Raw genomic sequence first — 19,298 nt, 5'->3', positions numbered from 1 at the left:
AGCCACCTTGTTCCACTGCTGAACAACTCTTACAGTTAGAAAATGCATCCTAACGACTAGCAAAATTTGCTTCCTTCTAATTTCCATGGGATTTTGGATGCATTTCAGTGCCATTTCAGCTGAAGGCTACGCACACTCGATCTCCAGTACTACAGAAGACATTGCCTTTTTAAAAAAAAAACAGAACCAAAAACCAAAGCAGTATTATTCATTAGCAGCAAAGCTAGCCTGCGAGGTTTTCGCACCTGGCTTTTAGTCCACATCTCCTCTGGAATGGAGATGTGTGTTCACATGTCAACCAAATTTTACTCTGAAGTCCCTGGAAGCTATCAGGGAGTACTTACACACAATTCGGGTTTTTCATTGTGCATTAGAGTGTAGCCTGATTTATATCCGGGGTAAAAAAAATCCACTTTTTCCATCATTTTGTGGGGGGGCAACTTCGAACTTGTAGTAAAGCCTTGCAGAAAACCCACAGTAAATCCTGCTGTCAGGGGAAACCTCCTGCTATGTTTAGGTTGTAGGTTGGAGAACATGATCGGTGAGAAAGGGCTACAGGGTCAGTGGCAAGGATGCCTTAAAAAGCTTACCTCCCTGCAGATGATCCATTTTTGTTACTTTGGTGGGTGGATCGCCCACCCAGATTATTACCAGCTGCTTCCGGTAGCTCCAGGGGCGTAACTATAATAGGGCAAGGGGAGACAGTTGTCTCGGGGCCCGCTGCCTTGGGGGGCCCCCAGAAGCAAGTCATATGACTGACCCCAGCCGCACACCTGCCTGGGCTTCCTTCAGTTGTATTCATCCTCTAAAACCGATGTGAGTATTAAGACCTGGAGCTACCAGAACAGCATGTCTTTCTCTAGTACCATTAAATGACTTGCATCATCCACATTTTAAAAAATAATTTAGAATGATGTTCTATTGTGGCACATAGGTTATATATACATTTTACTATGCTTTTTGTTACCACTATTCAGCCTCATTTAAGATTTCTTTACTTCATGAGTTGAGCTTCAGTGGAGGGGGGGGCATTTTAAAATATTGTCTCTGGGCCCACTCCAACCTTCCTACGCCCCTGGGTAGCTCGGAGGGTCCCACCCACGCCAGAACTCCCATAATGCACTGCTTGTGTGATGCATTATGGGGATACCCCCTCCCCACCCTGAAGTTGGCCAGGAGCCCCGCTGACGAGCAGAAAAATGGGTTAAAGAGAGCATTCGCAAACCACAGCGGTTCAGTCCGTGATCAAACTGAACCTGGCCCAGTTTGGGTGAACTAGTTTGGCATAGTAAGGGGCAGCTGGGCAGGAGTGGCCACCACTTACCCTTGGATGGGCCCCTCACCCCCTGTACTTGTACTCACCGGATTCCTCTTTACAAGTATATTGGCTGCCTGAACCACCGAACTGGTTTGATCAGACGGACAGGACCAGCTGGTCAGTTTGACCAAACTGGTTCGGAACGACACAGGTTGGATTCAAATTGATTCAAATTTGAACTGAACTGTGTGTTTTGGCTCGTGCACACCCCTATCACTGATTGTCTGGATGAGCTCTGAGTTTCTAGCTCCTCCTGTGTACATGGAGCCTTGATGCTCAGTGCATGCTTCAGTCCATTATGCTGGGGTTGCATCCCCACTCCTGCACTCCACCAGACTCCCTTGCACACATCTTATTATCCCGCCAGTTAGTTAGATCCCTGTTTTCTGGAAGGGGAAACTTGTTCTTCTTTAGCTGTTTTTTCCAGTGGCAATGTCATGGTTCTTTGCATGTCAGTCTTGCATGACCTTTACAATGAACACTAGACTTGGTGACTGATAGGCCGGGCAGTATGTGAAGGAACGAGTTGTCCTGAATATCTCCCTCTGTAATGCCTCCATCTTTGTTCTCTGTGTTAGAATGAAGAACAAGCTGTGGTATTTTGAATTCGGCACCACTGAAACCTTTGCTGCCACCTGTAAGAAGCTCCATGATTACTTTGAGATTGAGGTGAGTTTCCAGGAACTCTTGTGCTGTGGCTCCTTCTAGGGTCTGTGGTGTGTATCATTGCCCAGATATCATATGGATCGTTACTGGTGCAGAGGCAAGTATCCTTCTTGCATGACTGTCTCCAGGAATTGTGGGGAGGGGCAAAGTATAAATATATACAAATGTATGCATAATAAAAGGCCATGAATCCAAGGGGACAATTGTCCCACCTCATGGACTCCAATGCCTTCTTTCCTCTCTTTCATTTCTTTGAAATGCTCTTTTGGAGCTAATCCTACACCCTACATAGAAGTTCCTTGACATACTTCCTCATGGGGGTGACTCTTGCAGCAGCAATAACAGCATGGAGCTCTCTCTGCTGCCACCACCACCAACCAGCAGCATTTTCAGGAGTATTTTCATAGCAGTCATAACATAGGTTTCAGCTTTTCAGAGTCACTGTACATTAGACAACTGAACTATGAGGGCAATTAAGGTTGACCCACAATCGGGGTTTTCCAGGTCTGGGTGCAGAGACACTCTTACCCCTGGACTTCAGGGCTGAAGTCCAAGGCCTCCACATCCCCTGGGGCCCCCCAAATCCTCTTTAGTCTGTCCTAGGTGGTGTGGTTGCCGCAAGTGCAATTGTGACCTGCTCTGGGTACTTTAAGGATGGGGGGGGGGGGAATATGTGGAATGGGAATATGTTGTCTGTTGAAATGTTTCTGCTAATGCATATTTGCATCAATATACCTATTTATTATTCTTACATTCTTGTGAGTTTAGTTGCTATTTGTGCCCTCAGAAACATACATGTTAAAAATACTGTGTGTGCGCCTGTGTCTGTGTGTAGATGATGCTTAACTTGCAGTGGCGGGGTGGGGGGCTCCAAAGGCCTTTCTGTCAAGGCTCCAAAATTACCTAGCTGCACCTCTCTCTGGGTGATAACACTGCAGTGCACCTCAGGGGAGGCCCAAGAAATTTTTTAAATTTAATTATCTATCTTATCTTATCTCTTATCTTATCTTATCTATCTAATTTGTAGACCGCCCCAAACCTCCATCTCTGGGCAGTTTACAACAACATAAAATAGATTTAAAATGAAAACCTTAAAACAATTTAAAACCACAGTCCAGTTAAAAAGCTTGGGAGGGAAAAATAAGTCTCTGGAGAATTTTTTTGAGTTGTTAGAGATGGGGAGGCTCTTATTTCAGCAGGAAGTGCATTCTAGAGTCTCGGGGCGGCAACAGAGAAGGCCCGTCCCTGCGTAGCCACCAAGCAAGACAGTGGCAACTGCAGACAGATCTCTCCAGATGAACTCAATAGACGGGTTGATTTCGACTCCTGGCGCCCACAGAGCCCTGTGGTTTTCTTTGGTAGAATACAGGAGGGGTTTACCATTGCCTCCTTGCTTGGAGTATGAGATGATGCCTTTCAGCATCTCCCTATATCATTGCTGTGTTCTCTTAAATACCCAGAGCCTAAGCTGTTTAGGTCTTTATAGGCTATAACCAGCACCCTGCATTTTGTATTTGTACTTTACATTTTCTGCCTGAGGTGAAGGAAATGATTGTGCCCTGCCCTCCCCAGCTGTAGGTAGGTGCTCAGCATTCTCAGGCTCAGCTGCTGAGGCAATGGCAGTGGTACTCAGACTGTGCTACCAAGCCAGGCAGTGGCAGCAGGCTTGTTCCTAGCTTGCACTGGGGTGGTGGGGAAAGATGATAAAGGTGAAGCATGCCCCACTAGGGTGAGGACGGGGGAAATTAATAGCATGCCCCAGTGGGATGAGGAAGGGCGGTGGCTGCGGGTAACAGAAAGGCCCATGGGGCGGTGCCTATGGTGTCAGGGGCCAGCACTACTGTTCCCTGTGCCCCTTTTTAAGCCTGCACCCGAGGCGACTGCCTCATCCTGCCTTATGAATGGGCCACCCTGGTGCACCTGCTGCTCCAACCACCTAGCACCTACTGTACTCTCATGCCAATTTCCTGGGAATCTACTTGGCAGAGTAAAGGAATCAAGGGATCAGCATAAGTGACTGAATCCACCAGAAGATTCTGCTTCCTGCACTTTTGGTTATGTGCTAAGGTACCCAGCTGGGAGAAGTAGAAACCCCTTTCTGGTCAATTCCTTATACAATTACTCAGCAATGGACTCCGATCATGCTTAAGCCCTTTTAATGTTCTTCTCTTTAAGATAATGAATAATAATTAAAGAACAGATGTGCTGTGTGCAGTCATTTCTGTGAATATCATGGCAGAAGCCACACAAAGGTGCATCGATGCTGGGATTGTGCTGTGAGCACACATGAAATATTGGACACTTATTAAATATTTTCAGTACAATTACAATGTTAAATATTAAAAAACAAAATAGAAAAGCTGGTTCGCAGAATGGAATGAGCATGGAGAAATCACTACCCAGCTGCATCCTGGGTAAAGTGGATAGAAGGAGGGTGTTTTTTTTCGCCCTCCCACACAATACCAGGAATTGAACCCAATGAAATGGATGGGTGGTAGATTCAAGATGGCTTAAGGAAATGCTTTTTTACATAAAGCACTATAAATTTGTAGAAATCACTGCTGCAAGGTATACTGATAGCCACTCAGATGGCTTTAGAAAAGGCTTAGATGCATTCATGGAAGATGGTTCTGTCAGTGAGGATTAGTCATGATGGCTAGATGTAGCCTGCACTTACCAAGGCAATTTGACATTGAACATCATTTGCAGAGTCAACCGTGGGAGAGGGCTATGGATTTCATGCCCTGCTTCTGGGCTTCTTGGAGACATCTGGTTGGCCACTGTGGAAAGCAGAATGTTGGACTAGATGACTTTTTGATTTGATTCAGCAGGGCTCAGATGACACTAAACTATTTAGAGTAGTGAAATCCAAAACAGATTGTGAGGAGCTCCAAAAAGATCTCTCCAAACTGGGTGAGTGGGCGACAAAATGGCAAATACAGTTCAATGTAAGCAAATGTAAAGTGAGGCATATTGGGGCAAAAACCCCTAACTTCACATGTATGCTGGTGAGAGCTGAGGTGTCGGTGACTGACTAGGAAAGAGATCTTGGGGTCGTGGTGGACAGTTAGTTGAAAGTGTCGACTCAATGTGAGGCAAATTCCACGCAGGAATCATTAGGAAGGGGATTGAAAATAAGAATGCTAGTATTATAATTGATTGAGTGAGTGAGTGAGTGCCATCAAGTCGGTGTCAACTCCTAGTGACCACATAGACAGATTCTCTCCAGGATGATCTGTCCTCCACTTGGTCTTTAAGATCTCTCAATGGTGCATTCATTGCTGTCGTAATCGAGTCCATCCACCTTGCTTGTATTATAATGCCGTTATATAAATCTATGGTGAGACCACATTTGGAGTATTGTGTACAGTTCTGGTCACCATATCTTAGGAAGGATATTGTAGAACTCAAAAAGGTGCAGAAGAGGGCAACCAAGATGATCAGGGGCCTAGAGCACCTTCCTTATGAGGCAAGACTACAGTATCTGGGGCTCTTTACTTTGGAAAAGAGGTGTATATGGGGAGACGCGATAGAGGTATATAAAATTCTGCATGGAGTAGAGAGATGGACGGAGAGAATTTTTTCTCCCTCTCTCACAACACTAGAACCAGGGGCCATCCCATGAAACTGAACATCGGGAAATTTAGGACCGACAAAAGGAATTACTTTTTCACACAGCATATAATTAATCTATGGAATTTTCTGTCATGGGATATGGTGAAGGCCACTAACTTAGATGGCTTTAAAAGGGGCTTTGACAAATTCTTAGCGGACAGGTCTGTCTATCCAGGCTACTGGTCTGGTGGCTATAGGCTACCTCCAGCCTCAGAGGCAGGATGCCTCTAAATACCAGTTGCAGGTGAGCATCAGCAGGAGAGAGGGCATACCCTCACCTCCTGCTTGTGGGCTTCCCAGAGGCATCTGATGAGCCACAGAGTGAAACAGGATGCTAGACTAGATAGGCCTTGGGCCTAATCCAGCAGGGCTGTTCTTATGTTCTTTTAGGAACATAGTAAGCTGTCTTATACCAAGTCAGACCATTGGTCCATCTAGCTCAGTATTGTCTACACAGACTGGCAGCTTTCCAGACTAGACCCTACAACAGGGTCAGGACGTATCTTGGAAGTGTGCTTCCACGTTTCCTGTGTTGTGACACCGCAGTCCTTGCGTGGACAGCAGGGTACTGTTCACATTTCCAATGCCTTGTTTCAAATTTAATCACTGTGATATATCGCTATGACGTCGTATATCAGGTGTGGAAAAGCTGCTGTTTTTCCAGATTGTTAGTTGCTGTGAGACTACTTCCCCTGATGTTTACGTTTCGAATGCTACTTGCCCAAATGGAGGCATTTTGCTGCTGATGAGCAGCTAGTCTGGAAAGTGCCCAGGGGTCTCTCTCAGCCATATCTTGAAGATGCCAGGGAGGGAACTTTGAACCTTCTGCATGCAAGCATGCAGGTGCTCTTCCCATAGCAGCCCCGTCCCCTAAGGGAAATATCTTACAGTGCTCACACATGTAGTCTCCAATTCATATGTAAATCAGGGTGGACCCTGCTTAGCAAAGGCGACAATTCATGCTTGCTACTACCACAAGACCAGTTTGTTAACACAATATCAATAGATACATTCCATCCAGGTAGAAAGCATTGCTTTTATCCGTATACAAAATACTAAGCTTTCTGTACTCTAAACATATATTCCAGCAACAAAAGCACAGTGGCTGATGTGCTGTGCAATGTTATAGACACAGTGGCACATATCATTTGCGCTGTTGCACAGGCACAAAAATTGCACAAATTGAATTGCACAACAGTGCGACCATGATATATTGTATAATGGTTGCACTGTAATGTAACTCCGTTTGCACAATTTTTGCACCTGTACACTCCATCATGTGTGTAAAATTTTGCAGTTATCTCAGCGAAGGTTTTTTAAAAGGTGCATGGACCACACACAACATGCAAATAACAAATGCACTGTATGTAAAGGACTTTTGAACAGCACAATCCTTGGCACTATCTTCCAAAATGAGTCTTCCAAAAGCAAGAGTAGATGGGGAAAGGACTGGGCAAAAGAAGACTCATTTCCTATGAGCCACATACAAGGCTGCCAGCTGCAGATGAATAAAGAAAAGATCCATAAGACTTTCCCAGTTGCCACTTCACTGCTGACAGCAAGGGGGAAGGAGGAACAGAAAGAAGTGCGTGTGTTTTGCCTCCTTTCTTCCAAACGTGTTGTTAGCAAAGCCACAGCCCAGGAGGGAGTCAGGAGAAACCTTCCCAGTAAAACTTTGCCTGCTGGGATACTTCCTTTTCCTCTTGGGGTTTATGACTTCCACAGCCTTCACAAAAACAATCGTCATCTTATTGCTAATTAGGGAGCTGGCACATGAACATGCTTCTGGCCCACAATTATAGATATGAGCAAGTCTTCGGATGGAACACATTCAACATCTATTCCAGCTAACAATAAATCTCCTGTTGCTCCTCATTGTTCGCATGTAAACAGAAGCTTTCTTTTCCACAAACAGCTGGAAGCTCCAACCGGTCATTTAGCGACATCGCGGTCCACTGTGACATCATGAGATGCTCTGGGTACAAGAGGGAGGTTGATTTACAGTGGAGAAAGCTCCTGTTTGCATACAGATACCGGAGGCAGCAGTTTTGTGAAAGGAAAAACAACCATAGATACTGAGTGGCATTTTAAAAGTTTGTACACATCTTTGATAGATTCCCTTTCAGCATACTTGTTGGCATTGGGCAATCTGGGCTTTTGTAATCTCTGAAGCCAGTTTTAGAAGAACAAAACAATGCCACTTCCATGCCCCCTTACAGCTGTACTTCAGAGTATGCTTGGAAGTGTGTGTGTGTGTGTGTGTGATTTCTGTGCCTGCACACAGCCATCTTTGGGCTACATGGAAACAGCCATTAATTAGAGAGGAGTGTGAGCTATGTGCCCGTGGTTGCTAAGAGCTCTGTCATTTTACAATTTGTATTGGAGCTTTTGTGAGGTGTGTGTTTTCTGTAAACTTCCTGCGTTCCCCATCAGTAGATAAACGAACCTTTCATTAGTTATTCATTAAAGCTAGAATACTGAAATGTCAATTGGCACAAAGGCTTTGCCAAGGCAATTGGATCCTTTGCAAATTAATCTGTGTCCTCCTGTTGAGTGCAAAGTATTTTAAAAGGAAGAAGCTCAGAACAGGGCCAATCCAATGACAAAAGTCGCACAAGCAGTTGTGTGAAGTGGCAACGACACTAGTAAAGCACCACCTATCTAGGAGCTTTCAAATGTTGTAGAGCAGAGGCGGCCAACCTGAGTCTCCCCAACTGTTGTTGGATTACAACTCCCATTATCCCTAGCTGCAGTAAATTGTGGCTGGGGGTGATGGGAGTTGTAGTTCAACACCTGGAGAGCCTCATGGTGGCCACTCCTGTTGTAGAGGATAATGAAGGCAAACTGTCAGGCTGAATGCCTGCACAGTCTGATAATACTATCCCACCATTCTTTGTGACATCACAATAGATCTTGAGATGCACTCCTTGGACCGTGAAACTTCTTGGGGTGCAAAATGTGAAGGGCCAGCTCCAGTTTAGAGCACCCTAATCTAGCAGTATTCAAGAATTCAGGAAGCCATTGGGAACCTGAGGCCTCATTCAGATGACATTCATTGTAAGGACTGGGAGTATTATTTTCAATGACCACAGTCCAGTGCTTCAGCCCATTCCAGCACTAGTTCATGGTACAACAACAACAAATATTTATATACCGCTTTTCAACAAAAGTCCCCAAAGCAGTTTACATAGATATATATAAATAAATAAAATGGCTCCCTGTCCCCAAAGAGCTCAGTCTTTAAAAATATCTGCTCTGTTCCCCACTATTTGTTTGTTTGCTTTTCTGGGCCGCTCTTCAGAAAACCTACCAAGAAGTTTTCCACACTCGGCTTTTAGCCCGCATCTCCTCTGTAATGGAGCAGGGAGGTATTCACATTTTGGGCAGATTTACCCTGAAGTCCCTAGGAGCTATCAGGGAGCACTTCACACACAATTCGAGTTTTTCACTGCACATTGGAATGTAGCTCAATTTATATCTGGGGTTAAAAAAAATCCACTTTTTGCCTTGGTTTTGGGGGGCAGCTTCAAACTTGCATAAAAGCCTTGCAGTAAACCCACGGTAAAGCCTGCTTTCTGGGAAAGCTCCTGGACAGACAACAATAAAAAGTAAAAGCGAGTATCAATCAAACAAAACACAGAACAGATGCAAATTGAATTAAGCACATCAGCAACAGGAGTACCATAAGGTAATACAAGTCCAGCAGAGCAGAAAAAAGTTGAAATCAATCACAGGTCACATGCTGGAAGGCCTGGGCAAGTAGAAACATCTTTGCCTAGCCTGGGCACTTCCCAGACTAGACCCTACAACGGGGTCAGGACGCATCTCGGAAGTGTGCTTCCACACTTCCTGTGTCGTGACACTGCAGTCCCTATGGGGACATTAGGGCGCCGTTCACATGTCCAATGCCTTGTTGCGAATTTAATCGCTGCGATAAAGAGCAAGGACATCGTATATCCGGTGTGAAGAAGTTGCTGTTTTTTCAGGTTGTTAGTTGCTGCGAGACTGCTCCCCCCCTGCTGTTTATGTTCCGAATGTGACTTGCCCGAACAGAGGCATTTTCCTGCTGTTCCAGCAGCTAGTCTGGAAAGCGCCCTGAGCAGCTAGGAACATCTTTGCCTGGGGCTGAAACACCATCATGGCACCAAGTGTACTTCGCTGGGAAGGCAACCCACAGGTGAGATGCCAGGACCAAAAAAGCCCTCTCCCCATTCACCACTAACTCCCTTCAGACAGAGACGGGACTTCCTCTAAGTCCTTCAGTGATGAACACAGTGCCTGGACAGCTCATGTGATAATCCCATCCCATATGGCTGGTATGCAAGTCAGTCAGCTGACTTCTGTCCTTACCACAGAGCATCCCAGAGGAAAAAAATACTTGTCTGACCCAAGGACACTCCCCATATTCCCCAGTATTTCTTGTAGTGCTGAACTGGAGTGCAGCAAGCCACCATTTAGATGAGCCTTAAAACTTTAGGTGTACGTGAAAGACAGTACTCAAAGAAAGTCCGTGTCTTCATCAGGGGCACTGATGTGATGAGGCCACATGAGGCAACAGCCTCAGGCAACAGGTATGCCACAGGATGGTGAGTGTGTGTACCCCACCCTGCCCCATGCCACAGGCGTCACCATCCCTGCCTCATCTTTGCTGCAGCTGCCTGTCTCTGGACGTTTTTCAACCAAAAGAGAGAACACGCCTCAAGATGTTTGTAAATGTACATTATTGAAAGCCCAACACATTTCGGCCAAAGAGGCTCTCTTCAGGAGCAAATATAGCGTTTGAAAACCTTACTAGAGATCATCTTGAGATGTGCTCTTTCTTTTTGTTGGCATTTTGTGGAGGCTTCCTGGCTTTTTTATGCTTTCTAGACTTTCTCCCCATCATTGGCTCTGCCCCTCCTGCCAGCCCTGATGCCGCCTCTCTTCCCCCTCACTGCCCTCGTCTTCTGGCTTGCTCTACCCTTTGGTGCACACCACCTGGTGTATCATGTGGAGCAGCAGCTTCACCTGCCAGTCTCTCCTCACTGCCACTGCTGCTCCAGCTCTCTCGCTCTCTCCTTCTCTCTCCTGCTGTCTCTCCAGCACCAGCATGGAGGAGACAAAGTGGACAAGTTTGGTGCTGGAGCAACAGTGGAAGAGAAGGAGAGGAAGCTGGTGCTGAAGCAGCAGCAATGGCACCAAGGAGCAGCCAGTGGGGTGAAGCTGCTGCTGGATGCACACACTGCCTGTCTGCTAGCCTGCAGTGGCAAGCAACAGCATGCGCCGTTAGCCTCAAGCCATGAAAGGCAACAAGCCAACCCCAAGCTTAAAGGTAAAGTGTGCCATCAAGTCGATTTCAACTCCTGGCGACCGCAAAGCCATGTGGTTTTCTTTGGTAGAATACAGGAAGGGTTTACTATTGTCTCCTCCCGCGCAGTATGAGATGATGCCTTTCAACATCTTCCTCTAATGCTGCTGCCTGATATAGGGGTTTCCCATAGTCTGGGAAACATACCAGCGGGGATTCGAACCAGCAACCTTCTTCCTGTTAGTCAAGCATTCCCCCCTGCGCCATTAGGTGGCTAGCCCCGAGCTTAGGGAGGCCTTATTCTCCTCTAAATCAAAACCTAAATTTAAACTCATTCTTAGGGTTCTTGGGAATGTATTCCTGTCAAAGGGGAACTATGGGAAGGAAGTTCCCGAAAAGGTTGCAATGCAAGCAGCCCTGAACCACAACCTGCTTGGGTTGTGCAGATGGCTCTGTCTTGTTACGGCCTGCTAGTTATTTATTTTTATTTTAAGACTTCATATCCATCTTCATATCCCAGTGAAAGAGTTAATGAGCTTTTCCACCTATCTCTAGTTCATAGCTGAAATATGACCCAAGTAAAGCTTGTTCCTCTGGATAATAGCTGTAGGTCCTTAGTAAATTACTTTAAAAAAAATCAGGACAAATAACAGGGTGGGGTTCAACCCACCCCCCCTTGCACCCTGGTCCCAATCCAGATTGGGAGTTCCCTCCCCAGAGGCTGCTTTTTGTTCAAAAAGAGACATAACCAATCCTAAGCACACTATTTTAAAAATGCAATTAAAATAGCATCTAGTTTGGCCTTTAGTTGCAGAGTTTAAAACACACACACACACACACACACACACACACACACACACACACAGAGCTATGAAAGAAAGGAGATTCCTCAGCTTCCGAAGGAACTTTTTCCCATTGTCCAACTATTCTTAAAACTAAGGGAGGCGTGCTTCTGGTTTGGTTTGGTTTCTCAGTGAACAGTACTATTACTTTCCGCACCCTACACACCCAGTGCTTTTATAAATGCAGCCTAAAATGGCATTTGCGTCATTTTTTCCAGGCAGCCGCTGAGATTGAGTTTGGCTTGTGATTCATTACAACCCCTTTGTCCTTTTCATTTGTGCTAGATCCTCACTAGTTGACCCCCATTTTGTAAGTGTATGTGTGTTTTTAATTTTGGATATACTATGCATATGGCCATTTTATTTCGTATTATCATAAGCAGCCATACAATAAAGCTCCCATTTGCCAATGTCATTTTTAATGGAAATGAGAAAGGTGTGCACATTTCATGAACTGTCTTGAGCTCTGAGGCTAGCTGAGGGCCTTCTTTAGGGGGAGGCAAGAGAAGGCTATAACCCTGGGGCCCACACATGGAGGGGGACCTATCCAAAGTATGGGTCAGTGTTTGAAATGATCAGATCAAGCCTTTCAGTCAAGGCAGTAAAACTAATCAGTTAAAAAAATAATCCGAGAATGAAGAATCGTTTCAGGTTTTGAGATTATTACATTGGCACAGGATGCGGCAGCTGAAATACTGAGCAACACAGTGGAATAAAATGTCCATGCAGTTGCACGACGGCACTGTTGAAAACATTGCACAAACTGAGTTATGTGACAGTGCAGCCATGTGACAGTACAGCCATTATAGAATGGCCACACTGTTGCACGACTGAAAGTTTTGCACTTGTGCAACAGTGCACTTACACAACTGCACAAATGTTACATTCCACTGTGTGCATAACATTGCATAGTATGTCAGCCAGGGAGCATAAAGTGTAGGGGCGATGGGTTTCAAATGAAGCATTTGCCCTTGGGCCTCTCAGAGTCTTAAAAAGATCCCCACTGCACATTGAGATCACCGAGAGAGGTCTGTCTCCGTATGCTACCAGCTCGTCCGGCGTAACTTGGGAGCAGGCCTTCTCTGTAGTTGCTCCTAGGCTGTGGAATGTGCTCCCTATAGACATTTGTGGCTTAACATCTTTGCCAGCCTTCAAAAGAGCCCTTAAGACACATTTTTTTTGCCAAGCTTTTAGTAATCTCTGAATGTTTTACATTTTTAAATTGCTGTTTTGTTTTGTTTTTCATGTGTTTATTTTTGTGAACTGCCTATAGCCTTTGGAGTCAGGTGGTATATAAATCAAAGCAACAAATAAGCAAATAAAAAGGCCCTGGGCTAGTGAGACAGTACCACTTCAGACTGCAAGCAAGGGTGACATGGCTGAATGCCCCTCCATATTAAAAAATGTCTGCACATAGAAAACTAGATGTCAGGGTTTTAGTCTAGCATCTTCCCTCATATGCTAGCTTTGTATGTGTAGGGATTTTTTATTGAACGGAGAAGCATTAATCCTGTAGTACCCAACTACATTACAGCCTGGGAACAGTAAGAATACAGTAACAGAATTTTAGAACTGGGTACCTTGGATGCCTTCTAGTCCAACCCTCTGCTCACTGCAAGAGTCTGCTACAGCATCCCTTACAGATGGCTATGTAACCTGCATTTGAAAACCTCCAGTGTAGGAGAGCCGACCACTGCACAAGGCAGACTGTCTCCTGTTGAATAGCTCTTACATTTAGGAAACTCTTCCAAATAGCTAGTCTAAATCTGCTTCCTTGTAATTTCAACCCCTTCAGGGGTGGAGCCACCATTAGGCGAGCGGGTTCAAAGAACTTGGGCCACTACCAATCAGGCCGTGAGCGTGTCCCCAGACACGCCCCCCGCATCCGATGTCAAAAGTGGGGGGTGTTATTTCAGTCCCAAACGGGGCTGTGCAGTCCCGTTTGGAACTGAAATCGGCCCACGCTGTGTTGGCAGCATGGCCGGAGTGACTCTCCCTGCCTTAAAGGCAGGGAGAGCTGCTCCTGGTCTTGCTGCCAACGCACCGGAGCCAATCGATCTCCCTCCCAAACGAGGCCACACAGCCCCGTTTTGGAGGGAGATAGGCCCACGCTGCTTTGGCAGCGTGGACGAAACGGCTCTCCCTGCCTTTAAGGCAGGGAGAGTTGCTCCGGCCCACGCTGCCCAACGCAGCGTGGGTTGATTTCCTTCCAAATGGTGCTGCTCAGCCCCGTTTGGGAGGGGGACCATGCCCCCGCATCTGACATCATTTGCGGGGGCATTGCTAGCCGGCCCCCAGCATCTGATGTCAAACGCAGGGGCGGGGCCAGGGGGTTGCCACCGTGGCCGCACACAGGCCGCCACCAGCCTCCCCAGGCCTCTGAATCCATTGCTTCTGGTCCTGCGCTCAGGAGCAAAAGAGAACACACCTGCTCTTTCTTCTGTGTGACAGCTCTTCAGATATTTGAAGACAGTGATGTATCCCCCCTTAGTTGTACCACTTTGTCTACAGTTTGCGTTAACAGGACCTCAAGAATGGACAAAGAAGATACACATAAAAGTGAATAGGTTGTATGGGTTCCCCTGCATCTTAGAGCCAGTATTGCATGTGCTGACTTGCGTGTACAGTCATTGCAGCTGGGCAGGTGGCAATTAACATCTCCTGTGAAATATGATCGCTTCTTCTATTTCAGCCTATTTAGTTGTAAACAATAGAAATGAGGATAACTTTGGTCACTTGCCAAAAGTATTCATTGGCTTTGAGATCTAGCAGTAGATGTCAGAATTTTCTGATATTTTCCAGTGGCCTCCTAAAAATCTTTAAAATAGTACCAATAAATGTCAACTTTCACCAAAGTTCTGATGTTTACCCTAACATGAATGTGTTACTACCTGAAATGTTATGCACAGGTACTTATTTCTGGGTCAATGTGCCTTCCTTCTTCTTAAAAGTCCAGACTGCTAACATTCTTAAGTATTACCAGGAAATGTCGACATTCCCTGAAATTCTGACATTTACTGAAAAACTTAGTCACACTAAAAGAAAGGTTGGACGCCATTCCATTGGCTGTAAGCAGGTAGGGAGAATTTAAACTAAGCATTTAGGAGACATTCAAATTGCAGAGCAAGGAAGTTATGAAATAGTTCCTAGAGAGGATTTCAGACACTATGAAGGCAGATATTCAGGAATAGTTTAGATGTAAGGAAATTATAGAAATTGCCCATTCCAGATACAATGAGGTGTCTTGGTTTTTCTAGTCCTTAGAAATTGTACTGTTGATTCTGCTTTTGAATTGTCCCTCTGACCTGCTCTTGAAGCATTTAGGCTGGGCATTCTGCAATAGCAGTGCTTAACTGGGGCTTGGGTTCAATATTCCCTCTAACAGGGATTCCCAGATGTTGTTGACTACAACTCCCAGAATCCCCAGCTGCAATGGCTTTTGCTTGAGGATTCAGGGAGTTGTGGTCAACAACATCTGGGAATCTCTGTTAGAGGGAACACTGCTTGGGTTCACCATGGAATAGATGAAGTGGTCAATAAAGAAAGTACCTTTGAGCATGTGCAGAGTTCTGCTTTCTGCTTGAATGTCCAGATTACTAGCATTCTTAAGCATCACTGGTAGATGTCAAAGGAAAGTACCTTTCCTTCAGCACGCATAATTACAGTCAGTCTCTGTATATCTAGGATTTGGGATTCCAGGTTAGCTGATTGAATGTCACACAAATATTGAGCCCTAACAATTATCTATTTGGAATTCAGCACTAGTAAGTCAGATTGTGTTACATATGTCCAGAGGCAGAGAAGACTATGAATATTTATAGTTTGTAGTCCATATTGGTTACATATGACTCCTATTTACCTATTGTATTGTCTGAACCTTCTGCAGGTTCAGTGCATCTGTGAGTGTATGGATGAAAAGGGAGTCTAGATTTAATGCTTGTGGATCTTTTGCAGATATATGTTCAGGAGATGGCAAACTTGGGGCTTCAAAGTGTTAATCTGGCAGCATTCAAGCTGAAAGTAACAGTTTGCCCTCCCCCTGGCTCCAGGCATCTGTCATGAGCATAGAGAAATGGCAGTTTTGTTTTGGAAATTGGCATCAGTTACAGTATAGGCTCCTGGAAATAAAGTTGGTTTTTCCCCCAGCTGCAAATGTCTACTTCCAGTCTCCCTGCCAACAACCCGTCAGCTGCCCTTTCTCAAAGAGGCCATTGTACCACACTGGCACAGAGACAAAGCAGGGTTAAAGAGGCAAACACACTCATTGCCCATTGAATGCTCATTCCTGTATTGCATAAATATATGGCACCTATATCACATTCTGTGGCCTGCCAGACCTCTGTTTATCCAGCACAGATGAGGTCCAATTCTAATGTCACCATGAAAAACAACAGAAATGACAGCATTTAGCTTGTTGGCAATCATTGTTCTTTCGGGACTGGAGCAGCACCCACATCCCTCTTGCATTTATCTACTTTGTATTCCAGGCCAAAGTAGTTCTTTAAAACATAGTTTTCTGCTGCTGTCTTACTACGTTCCTTTAGGATGGCCAGAGTTTGCAGCAAACTTTCCTAAGACTGCACGCCTTTTCATGCTTTCTTAGTAGTAAACCACACTGAAGAAGTAGGATTTCCTTCCCAAGTAAATGTGTGGCACATCAATTTAAAAAAAAATTGTTCAGGCCTTCACAAAAGTAAAGATGAGTTACCAAAAAATAGCTCAGCTAGGTTTTTCCATGTTTGGAAACAGAGAGCTTGAAAGAAAGGCAAGGCAACAGGGCATTTCATCCCAGAAGCATCTTTTAAGGAGTCCTAGAAGCAGCAACTTGATGAAGTATATGGGCTTATCTACCCAATGAAAGCATTCTGGATTTATAACATTTTAACTGTCATGGCTTCCTCCAAAGAATCCTAGGAATTGCTGAAAACTCTATGTTAGAGATTCCTAGTATCCCTTGCCCCAACATGCAATTTCCAGGATTCCATTGGAAAGGGGAAGATGATTATATTGATACTCACGACCCAAGTATCCACAGTTTGGTGAGATTTTTTAGTGATGGGCGGTTCAGCAATCTTGCGGGGTTCAGAGGTTCAGTTCACTCATTCCTCTTGCTGACCCTGCGAACTCATCATGATTTAAAGTGATTGAGTGGTTTGGGGGGGGGTTCAAAAGTGCCTTTGAGCAATTTTGGGGGTTCACAATTTTCCAGAGGTTCATTTTGCTCACTCCTCTTGCTTATTCTTTGTGATTTTAAGGGATTACAAGTGATTTAGGGCAAATCTTTTGTATTTTTTCTTTGATTTTTCAGTCTTTGAGACCACAGTTCCCCTAACCCCCTAATTCCCATTTATTTCAATTGCTTGCCAACAGCAAATTTGCCAGTGAGGCTTTGCCAGAATGGAACCCCCGTGGTTGGCGAGGGATGACTGTAAGTGGTAGACTCACAAATTATATAGGATCTGGATGAATCTTTCAATGATCACAGTACAGCGTCTATCTGATGTAGTCCCTTCTGATGTAGTCCCTTCTTAAGCAAGTTGATGTAGTCCCTTCTTAAGCAAGTTGTAATCACATTAGTCTGTCTTCTGACCATGCATACACAGCAGTTCTGAAAGCACCACTAAATATATCATTTGGTAAGTCTTCTTTCCATGAACTGTGGATTTGTTTCTATAGCTATTAGACAGGCAGACCTCTGTGCAGGAGATGAATGTTTGCATCGCTGAATTGATGAGGGCCAGCAGAATAAAGCTGAACTAAGGCTATTAATATATGAAGCAGTCTTACACTGGGTCAGATTATTGGTCCATCATGGTTACTTCTACAGTAGGGCCCTTTGGTACTGCTGAGGCTTTGTTTTTCAAAAATTAGCTAGAACTAAAATGAAGGTTCCGCACAGCATTTAATATAATGCTGTATTATCCAGCAATGTCATTCTCCATGGCCAAGGCCCTCCTGTAATGTCTACTTACAATTTAAATTCAATTTACGAAAGACCCATTGAAAACCTTCCATCTGCAGGTTCAGCCCATTGTATTGCTTCCTAGGTCAGCACAGCTAGAAGATGAGTGCTGAACTGACCCTTATTTAGTCATGTCTTGTTCCTACAGAACAAGCTGTAGATTAAATCAACAGGGTGTGTTATATTTCACCATAAAGAAAAGAAAATGTAATGGAACAAGACTAATAATTTAATGCCCCCATAGCAAATAAAAGCTGATTAAATGGGGGTAATTCAGTACCCATCCCCCAGCTGCACTGACCAGGGGAGCAATAAAATGGGCTGGACCTGCTAATAAGAAGCTTTCAGGTTAAAGGAGCAATTCCCTTTAAAAGCTCTAGTATCACTTTGCTTGTACAAACTAGACAGGATGGTGCTGCAGTAGCATTATATGGGGAAATAATTGTCATAGATCAGATCTGGGGAAAAACACAGAAGGACAGTACTTATACAAAAACTTGGAATGCAGTTACAGATGGCCCTCATTATTTTGGGGGGCTCTATTCTCGCCTATAGGTGCAAATACAGAAACTGTGAATAATGAAACTTTGAGTGAATGGGAATTGGGGGATTAGGGTTCTAACAACAACAAAAAAGGGGCCAAAAAAGAAAGGGAGCAGAACTAAGAGTACCTTATTCTCCAGGTCTCCAGCAATGCCCCCCAAGCCCCACAAAGAGTTGGATACACACACACACATTTAAGAACCACAAAATGGCTCTCTGCTGGAAAATGGCAACCAGAAATGCCAGGAAAACTCAAAACTGTGGATAGGAAAATTTTGCCTATTCTTCTACCCATGGGTAATGAAACTAGGTCTCTAAAACCAATCACAGATACAAAAAAAACCCACGGCTATGGAGTCCGTGGAGAACAAGGGCCACCTATATTTGACTACAGCATCATGTGGTTGCTCCACAAAAAGTGAATAGATGTCAATTGCAGATAAAAGGACTAGTGAGGAAGCAGCCCCTGTTAGAGGTTGTTGATTTTTACCTACAACAGGTAAAACAGCAGAGCACTAAGAAATGAGCACACACTCCAGTTACAGTGTAGGTAGCAGAGGATGGTTTGGATATTGCAGCTGTTTAGAGAAAACACATGGAGATCCTTGTATGACTAAACACTAAATATTTATTGGTTAAATATACTTAGATAGGAAAGACCTATCTCTAATCTAAAGGACTACATAGTGGATAGGTAAGGAGAGAGAGAGATGTTTCCATCTGCTCTCTAGGAGGAAAGGAAGGATTGTGACGCAGCACAGGAAGTGCTGCAGACAGTTCAGGGGTCATAGAGTAGGGACAGATAGGGAGACCCTGACTCACTGTCTCTACTCCCAATGCCCCTAGTGGTCATTAGGACAGTTGGTGCAAAAGGTCGATGCACTGGAAGTTCATCTCCAACAACCCCATCCCAGAATTGTCTGCTCTTGCAGCAGCTCTCCAGATCTCTTAGGCAGAGGTCCTTGTTATCACCTGCTTCCTGATCCAACTGGAGACACTAGGGTATTGAACCTGGGACTTTCTGCTTGCAAACAGAGGAGCACCAAGGCAATTTGGGAGCCTGGA

The 19,298-nt window shown here is 44.8% G+C and overlaps 1 protein-coding gene across 15 annotated transcripts in view; it reads left to right on the top strand.

Annotated features, from left to right (window-relative positions):
• The window catches only part of DGKG (diacylglycerol kinase gamma), a 300,941-nt gene that overhangs the window by 243,478 nt on the left and 38,165 nt on the right, over positions 1-19,298 (top strand). For 14 of the 15 annotated variants that reach the window (XM_053308427.1, XM_053308435.1, XM_053308434.1 and 11 more), the window contains one exon: positions 1,897-1,987. In XM_053308427.1, the coding sequence (XP_053164402.1) occupies positions 1,897-1,987 (91 nt within the window). Of the gene's footprint in view, positions 1-1,896; positions 1,988-3,970; positions 4,013-19,298 lie in introns of those variants that run through there. The other variant, XM_053308437.1, reaches the window with a different exon arrangement.

Source organism: Hemicordylus capensis, chromosome 3 (genome assembly GCF_027244095.1).
Source record: "Hemicordylus capensis ecotype Gifberg chromosome 3, rHemCap1.1.pri, whole genome shotgun sequence".
Lineage (NCBI taxonomy): Eukaryota > Metazoa > Chordata > Lepidosauria > Squamata > Cordylidae > Hemicordylus > Hemicordylus capensis.
Note: the sequence above shows the minus strand (reverse complement) of the source record. Positions and strands in the feature narration are given on the sequence as shown.